The sequence below is a fragment of the Polypterus senegalus genome, chromosome 3, assembly GCF_016835505.1.
Source record: "Polypterus senegalus isolate Bchr_013 chromosome 3, ASM1683550v1, whole genome shotgun sequence".
Lineage (NCBI taxonomy): Eukaryota > Metazoa > Chordata > Cladistia > Polypteriformes > Polypteridae > Polypterus > Polypterus senegalus.
The window spans coordinates 290,327,572-290,351,772 of NC_053156.1; the positions used below are offsets into that span (position 1 = coordinate 290,327,572).

General features: G+C 38.0%; 1 protein-coding gene across 4 annotated transcripts in view; it reads left to right on the plus strand.

The window, feature by feature from the left end:
* Positions 1–24,201, plus strand: part of LOC120526301 (lysine-specific demethylase 5B-like) — a 92,744-nt gene that overhangs the window by 63,619 nt on the left and 4,924 nt on the right. For 2 of the 4 annotated variants that reach the window (XM_039749420.1, XM_039749421.1), the window contains exons 21-28: positions 3,071–3,209; positions 5,578–5,757; positions 6,735–6,893; positions 7,044–7,529; positions 11,079–11,172; positions 11,835–12,040; positions 20,643–20,945; positions 22,774–22,839. In XM_039749420.1, coding sequence (XP_039605354.1) covers positions 3,071–3,209; positions 5,578–5,757; positions 6,735–6,893; positions 7,044–7,529; positions 11,079–11,172; positions 11,835–12,040; positions 20,643–20,945; positions 22,774–22,839 — 1,633 coding nt within the window. The remainder of the gene's footprint in view (positions 1–3,070; positions 3,210–5,577; positions 5,758–6,734; positions 6,894–7,043; positions 7,530–11,078; positions 11,173–11,834; positions 12,041–20,642; positions 20,946–22,773; positions 22,840–24,201) is intronic. The other 2 variants (XM_039749423.1, XM_039749424.1) reach the window with 1 other exon arrangement.

Below are 24,201 nucleotides of genomic sequence, written 5' to 3' on the forward strand. Positions count from 1 at the left end.
CTTAATTTACTCTAATGCTGTCGAGTACATGATTCACCCTAGCCGAAAGAATTCTGCTAGAAAATTCCGTTTGTCATGGACATGACGCTGAGTTTCAGTGTTCTTCAGTAGCTTTCCCTGTCAGCAGATCAGAATCCAGTAGAACACTTCGGTGATATTGTAGGACAGGAGATTCACAGCAGTAATGTGCAGCTGACAAATCTGCAGAAATTGTGTGATGGATCTGAATCTCAATGAAATGTTTTCAACATAACAAGGAATCTCTGTCGCAAAGAACACGGGCTGTTTAGATTACAAGACGAGGCCCGTCCTACCCATTATAAGTGTAGTGTTTCTAATTTCCCAATTAAGTGTATATATAATATATATATAATTTCCCTCTGGGACATTGTCATATATCCAGTATGTAATATATGTTGTTTTTTGTCATTTCTGTTCCTATTCTAAAATTTTACAACTTGTACCACTTTTTGTATACGTTCCCTTTTTTATTCCTGAATGTTATACAAAACTTTTTACTGAACGTTTCTAAAACCTTTCAGCTGGCACACCCAGATACTAGAACTTACCACACACTTTAAACCTCCCCCTTGCGGGCACTGGATCAAGGACTTGCCTGAACGAAATTGGCAGGCCAAAATATTTGAATGGGTTTATTTATACAGATGCATCAAAAATGTCTTGCAGCAAGCCATACCTCCCCACTTGCTCTTTCCAGATCCTCTTTCTGAGCCTTCTAGTCTATGAAACATTGACCAATGTGGTTTTTGACCTTAAGTACATTAAATATCCTATGCGGAAAGCAGGACTGTTAACCTTTAAACCATTTTGATATTCTGTACATCTGTCGGTTAACATATGCGCCTTTCAAATCATTTTAAAAGAGAGATAATGATAGCATTCCTGCATGTTCCCGAATAAGCCATTTTGTTTGGACACGCCTGTCGGGTGGGTAGATGAAGTAAAATGATGAAAGCTGGAGTAAAGTGAACATTAGTAATGACAACAAAGACATGAAGAAAAATAAGTATATGGCCTAATTAATTAAGTATGAAAAAGGACAAGACCCTTTATGTTCACATTTCCTCATTTTTCACACTGTGACCATAGTGCCACTATACTTTGCATGCATGAAAATATAAATGAAACCTTCCCTTTTTTATGTACTGACAATGAGGATCTCATACTGTGGCTAGAGGGATAGACAAGGCAGGGGATTAATATACATTAGAAGTTGGTTTAGAAATGTGCAGCGGCAGCGCTTAGAATAAAGAGAGAGCCACTTCCTGAGAGATTATGTGGATAAAGTGATGCAAGCCTCTGAAAGCATTTTAAACATGTTTTGTCTGCAATCACCCATTCTTTATGCCCTTGTGTATGCAGAGAATATATGTTTAAAATGAGCTGTGTTTGCTTCCAGTGAATGGTTACACTTCTGATTTTGGTTATGCCAGGCTAGCATTGTGATTTCTAACCCCATCCTCTACTGCCTTTTTCCTCTTGCTAAAGGCAGTTTTTCTTCGTAGATTTTGAACACCGTATATTAGAGAAGTTACTGTTCCTACTAAAAGTTAGTGTTTTTTTTTTTCCCCCCTTCATCTGCCTCTTTTTTTTAAATTTTGATTTATTCAAAACTCTTTAATACTACTAAAGATCGGTGGATCCAGACTAGTCCTTTAAGAATCAGTACTTGGAATACAAAACAGTTTGTCTATCAGTTGTGCTATTTTGTGTTTATTGCTCTTTGATGTGCCTATTTTAATAATCGAAAGATCTGAATTGGCGTTTTCTGAATGAGTGTGGTTATGCTCTATGATGTACTGGCATCCTGATTAGGGTTGGCTTCTTGCACCCAGTGCTGCTGGGATTGGCATCAGCAGCCCGTGACCCTGTCCTTGATAAGCCGGTTAGAATGGAGAGATTTCTTGGACTGCTACAGAACAGCGGCTTGCCTGAAAGACACTATTTGGTGTGCCTTGGCAAAATAAGGCATATGTTTAACCTTTGACCACTACCATTTTAGCCATGCATTTCTATCACTTGTGACATATGTTAAAAATTAATATCATACAAGTTTTGTTTTCTTTTAGGCTGTTTGTATTGTCAATTAGGTGAATCCAATTCTGCAAATCCTCTGCGGTTTTATATGCACAATATTTTAGGACATTGTTGCTTCACTTGCATGGTGGGAACACTGTTCAGACTCTCATTAATTTAAATTCTAAAAATCTTGTTGGTCAATATTGTTGTTCTGCTTACAATAGCTGTATTATTTAAATTGCTTTGAACTTATATAGCCCCTTAAACCACTTCATGCCCTCAGTGGCACTACTTGTGCATACTGATCTACACTTCAAAACTTTTTTTTTCTTTCATTTATCATGTTTTGACGATGATGTACGAGTATGCAGAGGGAATGTTGGCAGTTTCAATTTACAGGTAATTTTAAAAAGATACAGAGAGATCACTTTCATGGATTTCTGGTCATTTTTCTGTCTTAATGTTCATTAGCAGCGTTATAGAGGCAGTTGAAAGAAAACCGCACCTTGTTCATCCATTCCCTTGCTTGTTGTCTCATGGTTACATCTCTCATTTCTTTATGTCCAGATGTGTGTGCTGTAACTACAAACATGGTCAGTTTTTCTGCAAAATACACACAAGTATGTTTACCTGTGAATGTCCCTAAATAAAATTGTTTTGCAAAACGTATTTTTGTTGAGGACAAAGTTAAGCTTGATGTAATGCATCACATCAGTTATGTCCTTAAGAGTCTGCTTACAATATAACAGTTCATTTATTAACTTTAGTTTTATGAATAGAGTGGTAAAAAAATGTTACTGTATACTGTACTATATTTAAGCTCATTAAATTGGGTACTAATATGCTGCATTACAGGTTATTGCTGTCAAACATGGCTTGTTAAACCCCATTGAGGCATTCCTTGTGTGATTTTTGTGCTATAGAAGAAATGCATTGTTGTTGCTGATCTTGGTGTGTTTTTTGCAATATGGTCATTGCTACATTTTTTGTGCACATTTACAAATTAAGTTTCCTCCCTTTTTTATCCTAGAACACATCATGCTGTTGAAACTCTGGCTGCGGCTGTTGAAGAGGTGGACAACATTCCTGCATACTTACCTAACTGTTTGCTGCTGAAAGAATCTGTTCAGAAGGCCAAGCAGTGGCTCCAGGAGGTTGAGGCATTACAGGTGTGTTGCCATGTAGACTGAACGCACGCTAAGGAGATGCCATCGGATCATCTTATGTCTTATTGCTGCTGGCTCGCTGCGTGTGCTCTTTGTCGCGCTGTGCGTCGATCATTTTAAAGCCTGTACAGCAGCTGTCCTTTTGCCACTTCATGTCTCTACCGCTCACGTTATTAATGCGGGGGAGGCTGAACGCAAACTCATCAGCTGGCTTCCTCCTGCTGCTGCCGGCGTATTCTGCTTGTCGCTTGTCGTTGTTTTAAGAGCTGGGAGCACATGATGTCTGCCTGCCAAAAGCATTCCAACAACTGCTAGCTTAGATGTCTGTGAATTTCTTTTAAATGTCTCACTGCTTTGTCTCGCATGACGCTAAAGTGGCTCTCGCAGGATGCCAGATTGCAATCTCTTGGCACCAAGTCTCATGTGTAAGGTCCCTGCGAGACGCTCCGTGGCCAATCTCATTTATCTCACAGGTCTTTTAATTGTCTTCCGTGAAGATCACGTCTCGTCTCCCTTCCACCAAGATTTTTTTTTTTATAATAGAGAGATATAACACTGGTCTATAACACATCTTTCATGCTTTGAATCAACAAGCAGACTTTTCCTAGTGTATACTCTGGGGAGGATTTGCCGAGAGCAGAGGTCACCTAACCCAGTTCACCCTTGGTTACCCTCTCTTTCTAGTAACCTTGTAGTCCTGGGTAGCAGTTGCACAAATAGTGCCTACAGCACTGTGACAACAATTGGAAAAACAGAGGATCAACAGAGGATTTGCAACACATATAAAAGTAAAACAGAATGGAATTTTAAGAGTATGCACCAGGTTCTGACAATTAACTGAGAAACCAGCTGAATTTTAGATAATACTTGGGTGGCATCAATATTTAGAACAATCAAGATTACACATCTTTGTAGTAAGTGTTTATTTACAAAATAAATACTCCTTATATAGTATATGCTATATGTAGAGTTTACTCATTTTAAATTTGTTTGAGAATGTTAGATTGATAGTACTTTATTTGTCCAAAGGGGAAATTTTTGCTTTTGCAGAAGAAATATAACAACCCTGCTCAAACACAGAAGAAAAAGAACAGAAAAAGAAGACAAGTCTTTGATAAAGATAAGAGAGTAGTTACAATGAGTCATTATAAACGCCTAGGTTTCCATAGATAGAGGATGTGCAGAATTGTGTATAATAGCATTCAGTTTTGTTATGTTTTTGGCTGTGTTTGAAAACCACTGTATTAGTGAGAAGTTTAGAAGCGTTATTATAGATGTCTAATATTCTTAACATCATTGATTGAAGTCTAGTACAACTGATTCAAACGTTATACAACAAGTCTTCATTCAGCAAATGTTTTTACCAAACAAAATGTAAAAGCTCCAATCATACTTACCTAGTCGTCTTTGAAATCTGGTGTTGAATGAAGGGTGTCTCTGGCTTCCAACACCTGTAGAGAAATAAATTGCTTATCTTTTAAGACAGGCTGTTGTTTTGACATTCTGGATTAAAGGGAAGCTACATTGACTCATTTTTTCCCCCAAACGTGCCAAGGTTCTTCACAATGAGAAACCAAAACTTGCGCTGAGCCAAGGCATGGTATCCTTTATAATGAAAAACAATGGAATATCGCTGTGCTAGCCTTATCTTGGTTTATCGTGAGTTTCTGAACTTATATTTTCAATTTCAGGAATTCCTGGAGTTCAGGGCTTATTTTATCATCAGGTGCATGGGATTATTTGTTTGTAGGGCACCAGTCCATTGTTTCTCAGACATGAACATACCTACACTCTTTCAGTTTATAGTTACTAGTTAACACAACTAATACATGTATGAGACATGGTAAGAACTTATTAAATGGACACAGGAAATGCAGCATGGTCAGAAGGTGTAAATACCATAGCAGATATCTTGTATAATTTTCAGTAAAAAAAACATTTTGTTGCAGTGGAACTGGAAAAAAGCTAGTAATAAAACTATAGCTTCTTTAATATCAAGACTTTCTAGAATTGCTCTAATAATCTTAGGAGGCCTTATTGTTTATATTCAGAGCATTTTTTCATATAATGTTAATGTCTTCCTTTGAGTGAAATTAAATCTCAAGATTTTAAAGTAACTGTTGACTTCTAAACATCTTTAAAGACATTTATACATTCTGGAGCACTGTTGTTTCTATTGTTTTACTTTAAATGGATTTATTATTGACCACTTTTTCCATTTGCATGTACTGTTTACAGTAGTGCCTAGCTGATGACGTAACATTTCTGAATTGAGCTTGAACTCTTTTTTTTCTCTATTTTAACAATTATTTGTCATCACAGTGTCAACTTTGTGGTAATATACAAAATACATTTTACCTTTAATTGACAGCTTGGTGGCCGAGTGGCTGTTTTGGACACTCTGACCGATCTTGTAACAAGGGGCCGGTTGATCCCAGTTCAGCTTGATCCTCTGGCAAGACTGGAGTCTCTTGTCTCTGAGGTCCAGGCTTGGAAGGAGTGTGCAGCTAAAACATTCCTAGGAAAAAACTCGCCCTTCACTCTTTTAGAGGTAAATTGATTCGTCATTTTTTTCAGGAATGCGTTATATATGCATGTGCATGTTTGGGTGAGTGTTAGCTAGCTAACAATAAGCACAAATACTAACTTTCCATAGATTTCAGTGCATGCTAACATGTCAGAGTACCTAGTTTGTTAGATATACCTCTATTCGGAGGATAAATATTTAATAAAAGTCCAATTTTTATCAACATTCCAACTGATAAAAAAGATCTTTTATTTTTACCAGTATTTATTTTGATTAGTTCTTACTGTATAGATGATGCGCACATTCTTTTTTTGCCAGATTTCAGTTTGTTTTATTACCGTATATAACCATTTCCATTAACATGCTATTAAGTTTTTTTTTTTTTTTCTTTGTAATACTGCAGCAGAGGTGTTAGTTAATTTTGTCATATACACATAATGTTTGTAAAGATTCAAACTGTGTAGTCATTGAATAATGACTTGATGGATTAGACAACTAATAATAATAGGTTCTCTGCTGTCCTTCACTGGCTGCAAGCAAAGTCATAAATCTGGATGCTGCATTAGTGAGTCCCATTGATATTGGGGGGCAAAAATACCTATAATTTTTTACCATTTTTTTTCTTCAAAACCCATTTAATTATATTGAAAATGCATACATTACACACATACTGTGTAATAAAGATCCAAATATAATTTTTGTGAAAAATTGCTTGAGATATGCAGTCCCAACTTTGAGAAATGGCATGAATGCTTATGTCTTGGACTGCCTGGAGTAATCCTCGGAAGGAGAGGGTTACACTTGAGTATGGTGAACTAATTCTGAAAACAGAGGAGGAGTGAATCTCGGTCCTGATCATTTTTCAGATCTCGCTTTCAGATTCTAACCTCACTCAGCATTTTGCACAGTAAGACTGATAAAAGTGTAGCTTACATGCATCATGATATTTCAAAATTACTGTTAATTTTTGCTAGAGGAATTTTTCTTCTTTTTTTGTTTAGGTGTTGTGTCCTCGATGTGAATTTGGAGTAGTGGGACTGAAGAGGAAACCAAAAAAGGCAAAAGATGCTCCACCATGTGGTAAAAAGAAAGTTACCAAGTTGGAGAGTGTTGGAGATGTGGAGAGAGCTTTATCAGAAAGCAAGGATTCAGCCTCTGCTGTGAGTGCTGATAACCTCTTAAGATGATTTTCTTGAATTTACTAGGTTCTGAAAATGGTTGTTTTATTTTTGATAATTGCATAGTGCCTAGTAATTCCAGGTTGGTGCAATTCTGCTTATTAAAAATTGGCCCTCTCCACTTTTTTACAGATGGCGACTCTGGGTGAGGTCCGATTAAAGGAACTGGAAATTCTCAATGCCCTTCGAGCTTTTAATGAAGCCAAGTTGCTCCCATCCACAGATAATGCATCCATTAAAGTTTGCTTGTGTCAGAAGCCACCCTCTGGTAGCATGTTTCAGTGTGAACTGTGCAGAGATTTGTTTCACAGTGGCTGTGTTACCGTTCCTAACTCCGTTGTCCAGCAGGGCTCCCAAGCCTGGCTGTGCCCACTGTGCCATCATTCTGAAAAGCCTCCCCTAGAGAAGATTCTGCCTCTCTTAGCTTCCCTGCAGCGCATCAGAGTGCGGCTCCCAGAAGGTGATGCTCTACGATATATGATTGAAAGAACTGTGAGCTGGCAACACAGGTTCCAGCAGGTGTTTTCCTCTCGTAATTTACCTTCCTTACATGAGAGAGCTGGGCCTTCCCCAAGCCATCATCAAGGTGCATTGACTCCATCTGAAAATAATGGAAAGGTAAGTCTGCTGCTTAAACCTTTTTCTGAAGTTTCCATCGATTTGGGAAATTACTTACAGGAAGACTAAATCTTCACGTTTGTTGATGAGAGCAGACCTGCTCACACAAGTACGGTCAAATTCAGAGCAACTATATTTGACTTCCATGTGGGCCCTTCTTGCCACCATTTTGGAACAAATTGGAGAATGCAATATTTTTTTCTATTTTGTGCCAGCTTGTCATAAATGACTTGAGTCAGTTTACAAAGGGAAATAAATTTAACAAGAAGTTACTTTAAATACCTTATACTGCACAGGTGAATAAAAAGTGGAAGAAACTTGCCATGAGCCGCCTCTTAAACACTGTCAATAAGCAGTATATGTAAACAAGAAAACTGTGTCTCCCCCTCTAACTTGTAAGTAACAAGTGACTAATACGTTAAAATCAACCCATACATGAAATGCTTGCCTATTCCCTTCGTTCTTGCATTTTGACACCACCTCCCAATTCAAGTTATGTAGGAAAAAAAGTAATCATTTAACATAAACTGAGTAATGAGCTGATGCAATGAAATTATTGAAAGTATTTTACTTGGGGACTTGCACAAATATTCATCTAAAAACTTAAGGTATAAAGAGATTAATAACCTTAATAAAACCAGCCTTTTTTCTTTTCAAACCTCCTTGGATACCTGATGTATCACATTTTACCACACTTTATATTTTTAAATTTCTAGTACTTTGTTTATTAAAGGCATTTTCACAATCATAGTCCAGTTTGCTTTGTTCTGAATCAGGATATTTTTGTACTTTCAATTTCCAATTAGTTTGGTTGTGTTTCACGCTGTAAACTTTGAACTGAACTAAAAATGTCACTAAATATACTGTGGTGGACTTCTTTCATTGGGCAGACTTTTTTTTTTTTTTTTTGCCCCTGGTAGAAAATATCATGGTGGGTATTTTCAAATCACTGTATTACCTTTAAGACTACTTGAAAATTATGTGCTGCTAAGTTTACATGCTGAAGAACATGTTTCAGATAGCTGAGTGTGCAGCAGAAGATAAGCTCTACTGGTGGCACATGCTTCTTTTTTATGACATTTTCCTTTAAATATATGATGATGGGTGTTTACTCTAGAGTAGCCACAATACTAATGTAACCTCAGTTTAGTTCCTTTTTTCTTTCAAATGGCATCTACTGTCTTTACTCTTGTACATATTTGTTATAAATATTTATTTTGAAATGCTTGATTAATATCTCAGTGTGCTGCTTGAGAGGATGCCTCATTTGCACGCATGATGTTTTCATGGTGTAAGGATGTTCATTTGTGGTCTTGGATGGCCCTGCTGTTTGTTTTTTTCTAACTCTGTATATGTTCTGATCGACCCAGTTACAAGTACATTTACACCAATCATTTTTATTTAAAAAAAAAAAAAAAGAATGCTCAACTACTGTAGGTTCTCAGACTAAATTAGATGCAGCTCTGATTGATGAAGTAATTTTTTGAGTTTTATACAGATTGTGTTATAGATGTACCTTTTGGGTTTTTTTTTTAATCTTGTTTTTAGTACTTTGTGTTAATCCTCAACTCCTTATGTTGTGAAAGAGATTCCCCAATTACCGACAGCAGACGCTTGGTCTAGCTACCATAGCACACAAAATGTCACACATAATATACAGCATTTCATGTAGTTGAACCGATCCCATTTTGGATCACAGTCAAACCGCATACAAACTGCTCCAGGGCTTGCTTGTTACCGCACCGGGACCACCATTTTCAAAGGGTCTTGGTTCAGTCGCTTTGGTCCACACCAGAGTGCGACTGCCATGTTCATATTTACCGAAACAAACCAAACTTTCAGGGAAATTTCACCAGAGTGAAGAAAAGCTGGTCTAAATGAACTAGGTGTAAAAATGCCCTAAGAATTGGCAGTACATCAGTCCATGATATCCACTTTAAATTTGATAGGTTCATTTGTTACCTTTATGATTCCTTGCTGCCCATGTCTTTTTAAAGATGCTTTTATATACTTCAAACTCATTTTAACCTTTTATTGCTAATTCATCTGTTCAAATGTTACTGCTTTGTTTTAAATAGATTTCCTTTATTCCAGCTGACAGATAATGTGTATTTAAAATGGTACTGGTTAGGCCCTTTTCATAGCAAAGGTTGGACAGAGGACCTCCTCAAATGACCATACACCATAGGGCCAATATTTGAGTTTTTCAATTTACTGCCTTTTGACAGTGCTAATTATTTTCTTAACATGATTTGTAGACTCTTTAATAGAATCAGATCAGTTCAGCAGATTTACGTTAAATGGAACACTCATTGTGTTTCAGCATATGCTAGAAGAGTAGCTTGTGAACAAAAACACATTTAGTAAAACATTGACAATTCCAGCTCTGTTCATTCAATTAATGGTCCAATAGTTGAGTGTCATGCTTATACTGGGTTCTACCAATAAAGAAATCCTATATCAAATGAATTGGTATTCTTTTATTGATCAGTTTTCTCCTTGTGATTAAGATCTCATTAAACAGTAATTTGTGTTCTTACTTGTTTTTTGCAAAGCAGCACTTAAGAACCAAAAAAGGTCAAGTGTAACATGCAAAGTGAATAATAAATAGTAATTGCACTATTCCAGAATCAGCAGTGTATATACTTGTATTATACTAACAAAATGTTTTTCATTCAGGTTATTTTCACACAAATTAGACAGTTTAAACACCTTCACAGCGTCAACACAAACATGTACATTCTAGCTGTGAACGGTGATAATTACAGACAAAATGTACAATGCAAGTAATGGTTATAGATTCAAAAGAGCAGTCAGGACTTGAGGAAACCACAGCTATATCTGTTACCGACAGAAATGTCCGATTTACATTTTCTTGGTTAAAAAAAAAAAAATAAAATACATTTTTGGATTTGCAAGTTCCCATATGTTTGGTTCAAATCTAGTTTTAACCTTTTGGCTGTGTTTGTCCTTTGGTGACTAGCTGTTGGTGCAAGCTCCATTATGTTTTTAAATCATGTTAGCAAATCCAAATAATCAAATGGAAAGTGTACACTTTAATTTTTTTTTTTTTTTGACCTGTATCCATGTAGCAAAAAATCTTACTCTAGGTTAAACTTAACCAAAGTGTATTCTTTTGTAATTTAAGTGAAAATTTTCTCAAAAGGGTGCATTTGTCCTCGAGCAAGTTGCGTACTTCCGTTTGATCGGCTAGTGATACTCTTCTGTATCAATGTATGCAAGCAGTGTAATTGCTTTTGTTTCTGTGGTGAGCTTACCTAACTATTGCAAATTTAGTACTGTAGTAAATAAATGCATCTGATGTACAGTATTTAAGTCTGTAAGAAATATTTGTTTTTGGGGTTTTTTTTGTTTTTTTTAACATGTTGGAATTAGCTTAATTTTCCAATTTTGTTGTATCTAAATACAGTGACAATAAAGGCATTCATATTCTGTTATTCTTAATAATAAAGCTGACCTTATTTTATTAGCTATTGTGCTTAAAAACAAAGCAATGCATCATGCTTCTGTGCTATCTTTTCTCATTAGGCCAATCCTACTGGGTCGTTAACACAGGAGAGTGTCAAAACCAGTGAACTACCGGCAGCTTATTGCATTGAACAAAAATCAATTTCTCTTCAAGGTGAGCAGGCTTAATTGTAGTAGTTTCCATTCTTTGACATTAGTTATATTCCATAATGGAATTTTTGAGGAAAAAAAATGTTTATATAAATATTGTGCATGAATAAAAATCCTTTGGCTTTCTGTGGGAAAACAGTAATAAATTACAGTGTGGTGTATATGGTCCTGTTGGACTTTTGTGTCATTGGGTAATGGGTAATAAAACTTAAAAACCTAAGGCCTTCAATTACTCACTGCAACTCAGCCATCATATTACTACAATGAAGTAGACAAAAAAAAATGAACCTTAGTCTCAAAACGTAGCATCTTAAAATGGATATTTATTATACTTGTTTATAATTTATATTTTATTAAAAGGGACTTCTAGACTTCAGGTGTGTAATAAAAATCTTTTTTTTTCAGATTTCTTCTTATATAGTATATTTGTCACTCATATTTTTTTAAGATTTTATGCTCATGTTTTATTCCGATTTATTATTGATTATATTGTTTTTCTTTGGCTCAGAAGGCTGCAAATCATTTTTAAAATTTATAATATTTAGTAGTGATAAATACACTTCTACTTCTACTAAAAAGTCTTAAATTATTTTTTTCTGTGGAATATCACAGCATTTCTTAATACCTGGTATTACATTTATCATGCATGTGTTTTCTTTGCTGCAGGCTTAAGCTCTGATTTAGAAGAGCTCATGGTGGAGGCACTTCTTCTGCAGGTGTCTTTGCCTGAAATCCATGAGTTGTATCAAATCTTGCAAACAGGGCTAACATCTCCATGCTTGAGTGAACATACCTCAGAGGCACTGCACAACTGTGACCGGCCAGGGAGCAGGTCGCCCAACTCTCAGGGAAGAAGCCCATCAAGAAATGAGGTAAAAGAAGTAATGCAGCATTATTTTACATCTTGAGATTAATGTAAAGAAGTATTTTCTCATTTTTGCGAATATATGTGGTTTATCCATCCTTGCTTATCATAATAGTAAAAAATGTATATTCTTTTCAGTAGTATTTTTTTTCTCATTAATTTCATTTTTAGATATTATGTGTCGTTAAGGTTGTATTAATATATTCGTTATCCAGTTCAACAACTGTTGTGTTGCTTCTTGCTTTCTGTAATGATCATTAGGTATCACAGAAAACAAGGTAGCCTATATGATTGCATATAGTATTTGGGATTGTCTTTTTATGTTTTAATTTTTACAAGAAGGCATAAAATAATATAATATAAACTTCTTTTGACTATCTGGGATTTTTGAGCTTTAATGCCTTGGCCATCAAGATGGTATAGTAATGGATATCATGGTGTTTTCAAACCTCATTGATGAGCAAGGAAGCTAGCGTCCTATTGGGTGAGATTTTTGTTGACTGTTAATTTAAACTACGCGATTGGAGCGTGGAGTAGCACTTGAGGAGTTTATTTTTGTGAAGGGTTCTGGAACTTGTAAATGAGCACTTCATTTTTTTTTTCCATTCAAGTATGGCTAAGGAACAATGATGTTCAAATAACTAGCTCCCATTTCAAAGAATGTTGTCTGGAGACATCGAGTGAAGAATCAAGTAATTTCATTGACTCCAGATTTGTTAGTTTTTAGTATTTTGCTCCATTTGTTTCTGTTTCAATTCATATTTACAGTACAATCCTTCTTAACCGGCCACCTTGGGACTGGACCCATGGCCGCTTGCTGTTTTGGCCGGTTAATCCAACGCATACCTATTTTCATGTAGAAAAATATTTCTCTGTACCTCTTTGACGTTCCTGAAGAAACCATAGCCACAAGGCTTCATCCAAGATTTCGCACACAGGTTTTTTTTCTCGTACAACAACTGGACAGTGTGGTGTAGCGGGTCCACAGTTCAAGTCAAAAAGGCCACTTCTTAAAAAAATAAACGCCGCACTTGCAGCTTATAGGAGTATGTGTGGCCGATCGTTTCCTGGGGAATTCACGATATGGACAATCCTAGCTTAAGTGCACAGGTGAGGAGTCGTCCGCATCCGGAATTGTTTCTGGGAACTGCTAATTGCCACATCTGATCCACGTCCCCGTGATAAATAGAAGCGCAAGGCAGCTAGGGGGGGAGAGCAGGAGAGAACGGGAGGTTAATGGAGATGGAAGCAGGACAGCAAGCAAGTGAGCAGATTTGATGGAGCAAAGGCAGGCAGCAGTGTGAACCCCTGCAGACAAGTGTCTGGCCGACACTCGGTGGGGCTGAAGAAAGTGGTCGCTCCAGCTTAGCGATCACGGAGCTGGAGTGACCGGTATTGAAGACGACTGGCCGTCAAAAGGCAGCGGCAGTCGTGGAGGCTTTGGGCTGGTTTAGCCCCAGTGTGAGCGCCCTGGCCGCTGGGGAAAGAACCCAAGTCTCGGTCCGGATGGAGCCTGACGTAGCCAGGGATCGGAGGGCTACTGGACCAGTGAGGAAGGCAGCTGCACCTGCAGGTAGAGCGACTCCCCTGTTGCGAAGCCCGGTGGGAGAAGCAGGGGAGCCACCAGGTAGAAAGAAGGCACCGTGGAAAATTCATAAAGGAATATGTAAAATGGAAATCACTCTGAGTGTAGGAGCCCTCTCACCTTCCAAGAATGAAGGAAGTGCATACATATAATATAAAGAAGAACTCTGGAACAAAAAAAAATATTTCATTTTATTTTAACAGGCCGGTTAATCCTTCGACCGGTTAATGCGAGGCCAGTTAAGAGGGATTGTACTGTATTTTCAAATGATGGTTTCAGTGGCAATTGGCCAAAGTCATTATCAGGTAGCTGGGTATGTTTAAATAGGCCAGCCTCTCGTAGCATTTTAAGATTTTTGAGTCTACATACAACTTTTTGTCAAATCTAATTACTTCCTTAGTGTGAGGAACTTGGACATTGATCCACTTTTATCTGTAGCCCCAAGTTGTTGTTCCTGTTCCATCTTTCAGATTTTATATAGAATTATTTATTTGTATAATCTTTGAATTAAAAATATATTGCGGGCCTCGTTATTAAACTTATTTTTGTATGTGCTGTAGTAATTACTGTTCAATTTTTGTTGAGTTTGTATTCTTTTGATAAGTGCATCCGTCACCTCTCACTTTGCCTCCCTTCTGGCTGGATGTGAATGGCCAGACTACAAATTTGACATTCAGTGCGTTTACATGCACATGCATAACCGGGTTAAGGAGAATAACCCCGTTAAGGCAGAAACCTGGCTTCTTAAAAATCTGTGTTTACATTGGCAAGTATATCGCTTCTCAGTTTCCTTTCTCTCAATTTATTTTTCTCTCTTCTTACTTGCTCATCTCCTTTTATCCATGCAGCCAACCCCAGCTGCTGCTGTGCATTCGTCACTCTGCTAAACGGCAATCAACTCATTAAGGCAAGTGCAAATGTGTATTGGTACCGCTAAACCAGCGTGGTAAGGTTTTTAAAATAAAAAAAAAAATTAAACCACCAAAATATCCCACTCTTGACATGCCACACCAAAGTTATGGTGGAGGGATTTACCTGTAGTTTTGGCACTTGCCTATGGTAGCATATTGGGGTGTGTAAGAGGTGCTCCAGGAAGAAACCACTGGGCAGCTGTACGAGGTCACTCTTTGGGTGGAGATTTACTCTTAGATTCACGCTGGTTTGAGAGGCTTACTGAGCCGTGCACACCCAGTTTATAAAAGGGGCAGTATCCTGGCATTATTCCGTTGCGGCAGGAGAAAGCATGTCTATTTAGCTCACATAGTTAATGGCACGTAGAGAGCACAAATGCTGGTTGAATATGGAACTGTATGTTAGTTAAGGGTCCGAGAGAAGTTCAGGAATGCTTATCTGAGAGCAGGAATTATTTGCACATGCGTATGTCGGCTGCTACCCACGCAGACCTGTGACGGGAAGGTAATGGAAGTCATTCACCTCTTTAGAGAGTAACATGAGGTGAGCTTCTAGGTGTCTCCAGTGGTAGGCTTGAGACTAGTAGATGTATACTGGGATTGGCCAGGTAGACACTGCTCTGCTTACAAAACCAAAGAGTAACCAGTAGAGGTTGTCATTGGGTTGTCTGACTGAAGGATGGGAGCTTGGGTACAGAACTGACTATTGTACAGTTATGGTGTTTGTGGAGGCCTCCGGATTTTGGGTGGTGTGATATTTTTCTTGTACCCTTTCATTTTTTGATATAATCTTTCTATGCATCTTCGTGAACTGGATTTATTGAAGGAGAAAGAAGGCTATTGCATTGTATTTCTTTCTTTTTTTTCTTTACTGTTTTGTTTTGGAGCCTTTATAAATTCTGTACCAAGTTACATGGATTTATTTTATTTTTTGAGTCATTGCAGTGGACTATGTTTTAACAATTCCATGACATTGATCTGTTATTTTTGCCTGCACTATTGTAATAGAACCAAAGTGCTGTCTTATGTCTCAGTTCTCTAACCTGCTGATCTGTTTGGTTATGACTCCATGTGCCCGGAGTCCATGTCAGTGCAAGGGTGCCATTGCACGGGAGATCACAGGTACATACAATACTAATCATGGGAGTAAGAGTGTCACTCTGTACATGTGACAAAAGTGACCCTATAAACCTGTAAAGGCATAAGACTAGAAATAGAGCTGCTGTATAGGCAGTCATAACATCACAAGGCTAAGCAGACATAGTACTGCCTGACTTTCAAAATTTTTTCAGAGGCACAGCGGAGGAAATACGCTTTAGTGTAAAAAATGGTATGAATATCTAATTTGTAGTGTAAAAACCGAGAGCTATTAGATTGAAAAATTGTTTAAAGAAGCATTGGATAACGACGAATGGCTGTACATATCCATTTCTTTCTGTGTGGTCTGCAGGGAGTCCCTGTATGTATGTGAAGTACCAGTGCATGCTGTGTAGATTTTTCCTTTAAAAGATATGAGTAATGTAGCACAGATGTGTTTTCAAAGTCTTCAACTTCTGTTTGAATAAATTATGTTTTCTTTATTATCAACTATTGTCAAGAAATGTTGTAACAACAAGATAAAATGGCTCATCTTACCTTCAGCTAATAGACTAAACATTTAATAGTACTTCATGCAATGAAGTCATTTTTGCCTGGAGAAGATGACTATAAAGCTTCCATTTATTTCAGTCAGGACTTAAACATGCACATAACTTGGTTAAAGTAAATAACCCAGTTAAATCAGAAATTTGGTTTGTTAATAATCTCACTTTACATGGCCAAGTAATCTTCTGGAGTTCCTTTATCAAAATGCATCTTCGGCCACCATGAATCTGAAAATGAGTGTGATGCCTATGGCAATTGTCTTGTGTTTTATAAATGTGTTTAAATGTGATGCTTTTTTATAGGTTTCTGTTACCGAGTTCCACATTGCGCACTCTCTCTTCAGCATAGCTATATGACTGAGCACTGCAAAGGACCTGATAAATGATCCTTGCCTTCTACCCAGTGCTGAAAGAATTACCGTATATACTCGCGGATAAGTCAGGAGTTGATTTTAATGTATAATTTCTGGTATTTTATAATGTTGATCATATAAATCGAATGTGGAAAACTCGCGCTATTGGTCCAAGAGATTATGGCATGCTAGCGCCATCCTGAGAGAGTAACCACAGAGCACACGGCCTTTTCTATGTTTTTTGTCTGCGTGACCACACGGTAATACCCAAACTATTCTGAAGCAACGTTTGCACTGATTTGTGTTTTTTGTATTTCACACCCTCATACACCTTTATCATAAGAGCATCCCTTATCTACGATGGAGCATTCGATCACAAGAAAATGTGAAGCTGGTTTTAAATTAAATGTCATTGAAGTAGCAAAAGAAATTGGTAACTGTGCTGCTGCAACAAACTTTGATGCACCTGAGAAACTGATGTGAGATTGGAGGAGGCAAGAAGATGGGGTGAAAAAAAACATTAATCCTCACATTTTTTATCAGGCGCATAAGTCGGGATCTGATTTTATGATAGATTTTTATATGTGAGTATATACAGTAACAGTAATGCAGGTATTTTTACATCAGTAAGATAAGTATTGTGTTAGGTTACTTGTTACTTTAAAAAGCAATTGGTTTATCCATCCATCCATTATCCAACCTGCTATATCCTAACTACAGGGTCACGGGGGTTCTGCCGGAGCGAATCCCAGCCAACACAGGGCACAAGGCAGGAAACAAACCCCGGGCAGGGCACCAGCTCACCACAGTAATTGGTTTATTTAATGCACATTACTTTTAACACATTACCCTACTGCTCTCATGATTGTTGCTGAGTTGAGCACTGTATGTTCAGCTCATTATCATAAATTTAGCGATTTATGAATTGTTGATACAGAGAGAATAATGGGATTGCCCAAATTTTGTCTGTGGGGATTTATTTTGTGGATGCTTCTTCCTTTGGCTGCTGAAAGCATGTGCAAAACAAACACACGCGGATCCTGACAGAGTTCAGCGGACATGCACAGACTACAAAATCCTTAACAGTAACCCCATTAAGTGTGTACTTGGACTTGTAACAGGGTTTTTTTCCCAGAGAATCTGTTAGCCAGGTTTCTCAGAGGCCAACAACCGTTTCTCTAACCAGGTTTCTGTAAACGACTAGTTTATTGAGGCACATTTAAATGTGCCTATTCTCTAACTTTCCATTTACTTTGCTGATTTGAGCATTCTTAAATGTTTGCTGACACCAGCCTTAAACAGCGCTTTAACATGTATTTCACCTAAGGCATCATTCACAACTGGATTATTGACTGCTTTTTTATACGAGGCTAAGGCCAAAGCAAGATATTTAGCAGGAAATTGTACCCTGCTGTGAGCCTTCCAGACGTGTTGGATCAATGGAAGGCTATGCTGGTATAAGTGCTGTTATCATTACTGTGTTATATGCTGGAAGTAAAATCCAGCAGATGGCAGTAGAAGATTAAATATTTTACTTCTATAATGTATTGTGAGATTCATTGATTGCACTTGTTTTGTTCTGATTTTTTTATTCCTTCCCTCTGAACCTGTTATTTTATTCATATTTATAAAAGTTTAGCTTTGCAAGGCGTGATCCCACCAAACCTTATAATAAGACAGTGATGTCTTTGGGCACTGTTGAGTCAAATTAGGTTAGGTAGTCAAGTGTGCTGCTTTCTTTTCATCAGGTGAAGCCCATATCACGTGAGATAAAGCATCCCAGGTTGTGCTTCTACAGTCAACTATCTTGGCTATAGTAAATCTACAGTGGGTACAGAAAGTATTCAGACCCCTTTTAATTTTTCACTCTTTGTTATATTGCAGCCATTTGCTAAAATAAGTTAAATTGTTTTTTTTCCTCATTAATGTACACACAGCACCCCATATTGATAGACAAAAGAATTTTTGAAATTGTTGCAGATTTATTAAAAAAGAAAAACTGAACTATCACATGGTCCTAAGTATTCAGACCCTTTGCTGTGACAATCATATATTTAACTCAGTGCTTTCCATTTCTTGTGATCATCCTTGAGATCACCTTCACTTGAGTCCAGCTGTGTTTGATTCTACTGATTGGACTTGATTAGGAAAGCCACACACCTGTCTATATAAGACCTTACAGCTCACAATGCATGTCAGAGCAAATGAGAATCATGAGGTCAAAGGAACTGCCTGAAGATCTCAGAGACAGAATTGTGGTAAGGCACAGATCTGACCAAGGTTACAAAAAAATTTCTGCTGCACTTAAGGTTCCCAAGAGCACAGTGGCCTCCATAATCCTTAAATGGAAGACGTTTGGGACGACCAGAACCCTTCCTAGAGCTGGCCGTCTGGCCAAGCTGAGCTACCGGGGGAGAAGAGCCTTGGTGAGAGAGGTAAAGAAGAACCCAAAGATCACTTTGGCTGAGCTCCAGAGATGCAGTCAGGAGATGGGAGAAAGTTGTAGAAAGTCAACCATCACTGCAGCCCTCCACCAGTCAGGGCTTTATGGCAGAGTGGCCTGTCGGAAGCCTCTCCTCAGTGCAAGACACATGACAGCCCGCATGGAGTTTGCTAAAAGACACCTGAAGGACTCGGAGATGGTGAGAAGTAAGATTCTCTGGTCTGATGAGACCAAGATAGAACTTTTTGGCCTTAATTCTAAGCGGTATGTGTGGAGACAACCAGGCACTGCTCATCACTTGTCCAATACAGTCCCCACAGTAAAGCATGGCGGTGGCAGCATCATACTGTGGGGGTGTTTTTCAGCTGCAGGGACAGGACAACTGGTTGCAATTGAGGGAAAGATGAATGCGGCTAAGTACAGGGATATCCTGGACAAAAACCTTCTCCAGAGTGCTAAGGACCTCGGCCTGGGCCGAAGGTTTACCTTCCAACAAGACAATGACCCTAAGCACACAGCTAAAATAACGAAGGAGTGGCTTCACAACAACTCTGTGACTGTTCTTGAATGGCCCAGCCAGAGCCCTGACTTAAACCCAATTGAGCATCTCTGGAGAGACCTAAAAATGGCTGTCCACCGTTTACCATCCAACCTGACAGAACTGGAGAGGATCTGCAAGGAGGAATGGCAGAGGATCCCCAAATCCAGATGTGAAAAACTTGTTGCATCTTTCCCAAGAAGACTCCTGGCTGTATGAGCTCAAAAGGGTGCTTCTACTAAATACTGAGCAAAGGGTCTGAATACTTAGGACCATGTGATATTTCAGTTTTTCTTTTTTAATAAATCTGCAACAATTTCAAAAATTCTTTTTTGTCTGTCAATATGGGGTGCTGTGTGTACATTAATGAGGAAAAAATTAATTTAAATGATTTTAGCAAATGGATGCAATATAACAAAGAGTGAAAAATTGAAGGGAGTCTGAATACTTTCCGTACCCACTGTATACAATGTTAAAAATGTCAAAACTGAAAAAATCGCAACAGTACAAACCACTTACAATAAAAAGCAGAAAAAGTGAATCCTTTAAGTCTTTCTAGCCATGCTGTAATTTCTTTCAAGTTTGTGCTAATCCTGATATCGCATGTACTGTATATCTTCTGTTAGTTCTTGATGGCACAAGAGGGAATACAATTTTGTGTTTGTAGAGTTACTTGCATAGTATTTTCTGTGTTTTCCTCCGTATAGTGGTTTCCACCTGCCACATAGTAAAGCATTTAAAACAAATGGGCTTAAATATGGTATTGTCCAGCCACACTTGTTTCTATTTATTCTATAGAGATATTTTTTTTTCTTTTCAAAAAGCCTACAATGTGGACAGTGATGACTTGTTTGTCAAGTCCACATGGCATTTTGTAGTGCTAGTGCCATTTAAAAAAACCTGTCTTCATTCATCTCAGATGGAAATGAGGAACCCCTTGCTGTGCTCATTGGAAACCCTAACAAACTATTGAGATTGCATACTTGGTTAGAAATGCTGCCATTGTGAATACAGAGGCCTCTCTGTTTTAAGGCTGTCATTCATCCTACTGAATTGATGAGCTGACAATGGCATAATCATGATGTGTATACTCTTCTTGTCTATTAACATTCCTTACTCTCTCCCTCCTATTTTAGCTTGGCTCCTGTAATCTGAAGAAAGACCCTCTAAATTCGGCAGACCGGAAGCAGAAGAGACGTTTAGACAAGGACGGGTTCATAATTGAGAAAAAAGAGCGTCTCAAAAAACCCTTCATGCCACAGAAGAAGAAGATGAAGCTCCAGAAGGAGACATTGAGGGATGTCAGTAAACCAGCAGGAGAGCCACGCCAGCAAACTGACTCCCCCACTATGCTCTCTGACCTATCATATTCCGATGACTCTGAGGAGGATATTGCAATCTGTCCTGCCGAAGAGTGCCAGCAGCCTGAAGGAGAGGAGGTATGTGTCATGCATGTAGTCATATACCTTACATATGCTTTCATTGTTGTCTTTCATTATCCTCATCTTGGGGCACAGAGGTTTAAAACAGATTTTACTCTTCATTGTCATCATACATCCGTCATTGTTTGAAATGAGTGGAAGTTGAAACAGTCCACTTTTGACATTGTTGTTGGTGATGCTCTGTTCCTCATTTCTATTCAGCTCATGGTGAACTTTGCATTGGTTGCACTTCCTGAGTCAGCTGGCAGGAGAAAGAACACCAGCTTGCGTCTTCATAGTTTTTCATATTCCTTTGTCCGTGGCTTTGTTTGTCCACTATATATTGTCTGTCATGCAAGTTCCCAACCATTTTGGAAACTTTATGTGGAGTGGGTAGATGGGGAAAATGTGATGCAAACGTCATCAAACATGAATCTTGTTCACAGCTGAGTAAACCAATGTTTCTTTTAGCTGAGGGCAACTCTTGCATCAGCTTTCATAGCATGACAAAGAAGTAATTTATGTAACGGCAAAGGAGAAAAATCAAAGATGATGATAAGTCCAGTTGGTTTAGAATAGTGACCCTAATATGCATCTGTCAACATTTCTTAGAACAAGAAAATACTTTTTAGCACCCAGATTTAACATTGTGGTATATTGGGTAGCACTGATACCTCAGATCTCCAGGACAGTATGTATGCTCTTTCCAAAAACAGTCTAGGCCAAAACTATTGGCACCCCTTGTACTTCTTCTTTTAGAAAATGCACCACTTCTCCAGAACGTTGTTGCAATTACAAATGCAAAGAAAAAATGTCAAAACTAATCTCATTCCATACAGAACTCCAGAAATGGGCTTTACACAATTATTGGCACCTTTTCAAAATTGTAAAAAAAATAATTGGATTTGAATAATGTGTAATTTTTATTTAAACCCGTCTCTGGCAGGTAACAGTTGCTGGCAATATAGAAATCCCACATGTAGCCAGTTTAAGTGGAAAAAATGTGACTGGATCTCTGTATCTGTATACCACACTATGCATGGAGAAAAGAATGAAGAGCAAAAATTGTCCAAGAATTTGAGAATTAAAATTGTGGAAAAGTATGGGCAATATCAAGACCACAAGTCCATCTCCAGAGACCTTGATGTCCCCTTGTCCAAAGTGAGCAGCGTCATTAAGAGGTTTACAGCCCGTGGCACTGTAGCTGATCTCCCTCGACATGGATGGAAGAAGAGCAAGTGGAAGATTGCAATGAAGAGTTGTTTGTTTGGCTGATAAAGAACTACATTCAACTTACAAATTCAAGCTGACCTGTCGACACAAGATACAACAGTGTCAGCTCGCACTAACTTTGAGAGATCTCAGAAAAGCAGTTGGAAGAAGGCACCCTTGAAATGTGCGAGACCTGGAGCAGACAGCAGAAGAATGGTTTAAAATTCCCATAGAGATGTGCAAGAAACACATTTATGGTTACAGTGCACATTACTGTGCACATTATGCCACAGCATGGTCTCTTTGTAGACATATGTGACCATGCCACTTTCCTGCTTCCGAGGGATTGTCTGTCCCCTTAGCATCAACAAATGGACTTTAACTTTATGAAATAATTCAGCATGCTATAAACTTGATGCAAACTTGAGCTCAAGTATTTAAGAAATGCAGGTTTACTCATCTATACTCAAGTTTCTTTCAGCTTGGATAAACCTCTCATTACACCTCCCACTGTCATACCCCCCCACTCTTATTTGATTTTGTTAAAGTGAGGGGTGTGTATATTTAGTAGGGTAACACGTGACACCCAAGAAAAACCTTGAGACACATGCTCGTATTTTAAATCTCCTGCCAGCTGTCTGAGATCCAGGAAGTACCCCTGATGCAAGGTTCATCCGAGCTAGAAGAAACTTCTTTGCAGGTGAGTAAATGGGACTTTTTTGTAAATACTGTCATGCACTGTATGATATATTAACATTCTGTAAAATGATACTGTACCGTTGTTGGTAGTATTTCCTGAAGCAGTATTATGGGTTTTCTGGGGGTTTCCTAGTGTGTCTCATAAATCATCATCATGGCAATGGTGGTACAGAAGAAACAATGGTATTCAGTACATTAATTGGGGTCAACAAATTTGCCCTAACCATTCTAATATTGCAACATTATAAAACTGTGCCTATGCGATAACCCATACTGGACCATTTCTTGATGGCTTTGCATACTCCAGTTGCACAAATTCTGGAATCATTTTACTGTTCAAGAATGCTACAGAGGGCAGTGCTAATTGGGGTTTAATTTTCAAATTCTTGTGTTTAACATCAGGAATTAGTTGGAGAATTCCAGATATAAAAGACTGACTCAATACCATCCTAGTAATTTGAAATTCCTGAATTTCTAACGTGTGCATGTATGAAAGTTGATCAGCAAATTTTGAAAATTACCAGTTTAGTAAAACGAAACCATTTGTTTTTACCAGTGAAAAGTAATAACGCTTGTTCTTAAAGATTTCGTATTCTTGCATCATTTTGTCTGTCATGTGTAACCACTCCATGTGTAGCTTGTTAACATATTTCTTTAAGGTAATCTCTTAGTTTGAGGAACAGAGGGTAGCTGCATGAGGCCAGGTTTGCAGAATAGGATGGCTATGGCATCTCTGAATCTGCAGTGTTGAAGAGCAGCTTTTGTAAAGCTGTACATTGTGAGCAGGGGCATTGTCACAAAACAGAAAGGATGTCAGTAGCACAGCATTGTGTTGACCAAGTTCTAAGGATCTTTTGAGGCATGTAATCAATAAGCACTACACACTTTGCATCATAAAAATGTGTACATGATCTTTCTGACTTCCAGTACTGTTTGAGAAACACCATGCTTAAATTATATCATTTGTTTGGACTCTCCATCATAATGATGCATCTACATTATAGCACCATATATAAAACATTTTGAAGTTTGTCTAACTCTAAATTTATTCATTAAGAATTCTTTTTGTAACATTGAGTACAATATATTATTTCTGGACACGCAATGTGCACATACCTTGCTGATGTTAAATTGTTCATGAATAACTGATTCAGCTGTTCCTTAAAAAATGTCTATAATGTTTATCTCAAGCACCATCACATTTAATTTCTCCATTACAGTTTGCTGCAACATATTCTATTTAGTGAAATTCTGCAGCCCATCTCTTAAATGTCACATGTAACATGGACTGCTCCTGATGAGATGAGAATGCCTTGCTGAAGGCATATTGTCTTGCCAGAGTTAGATGGTCAGTGATAACATA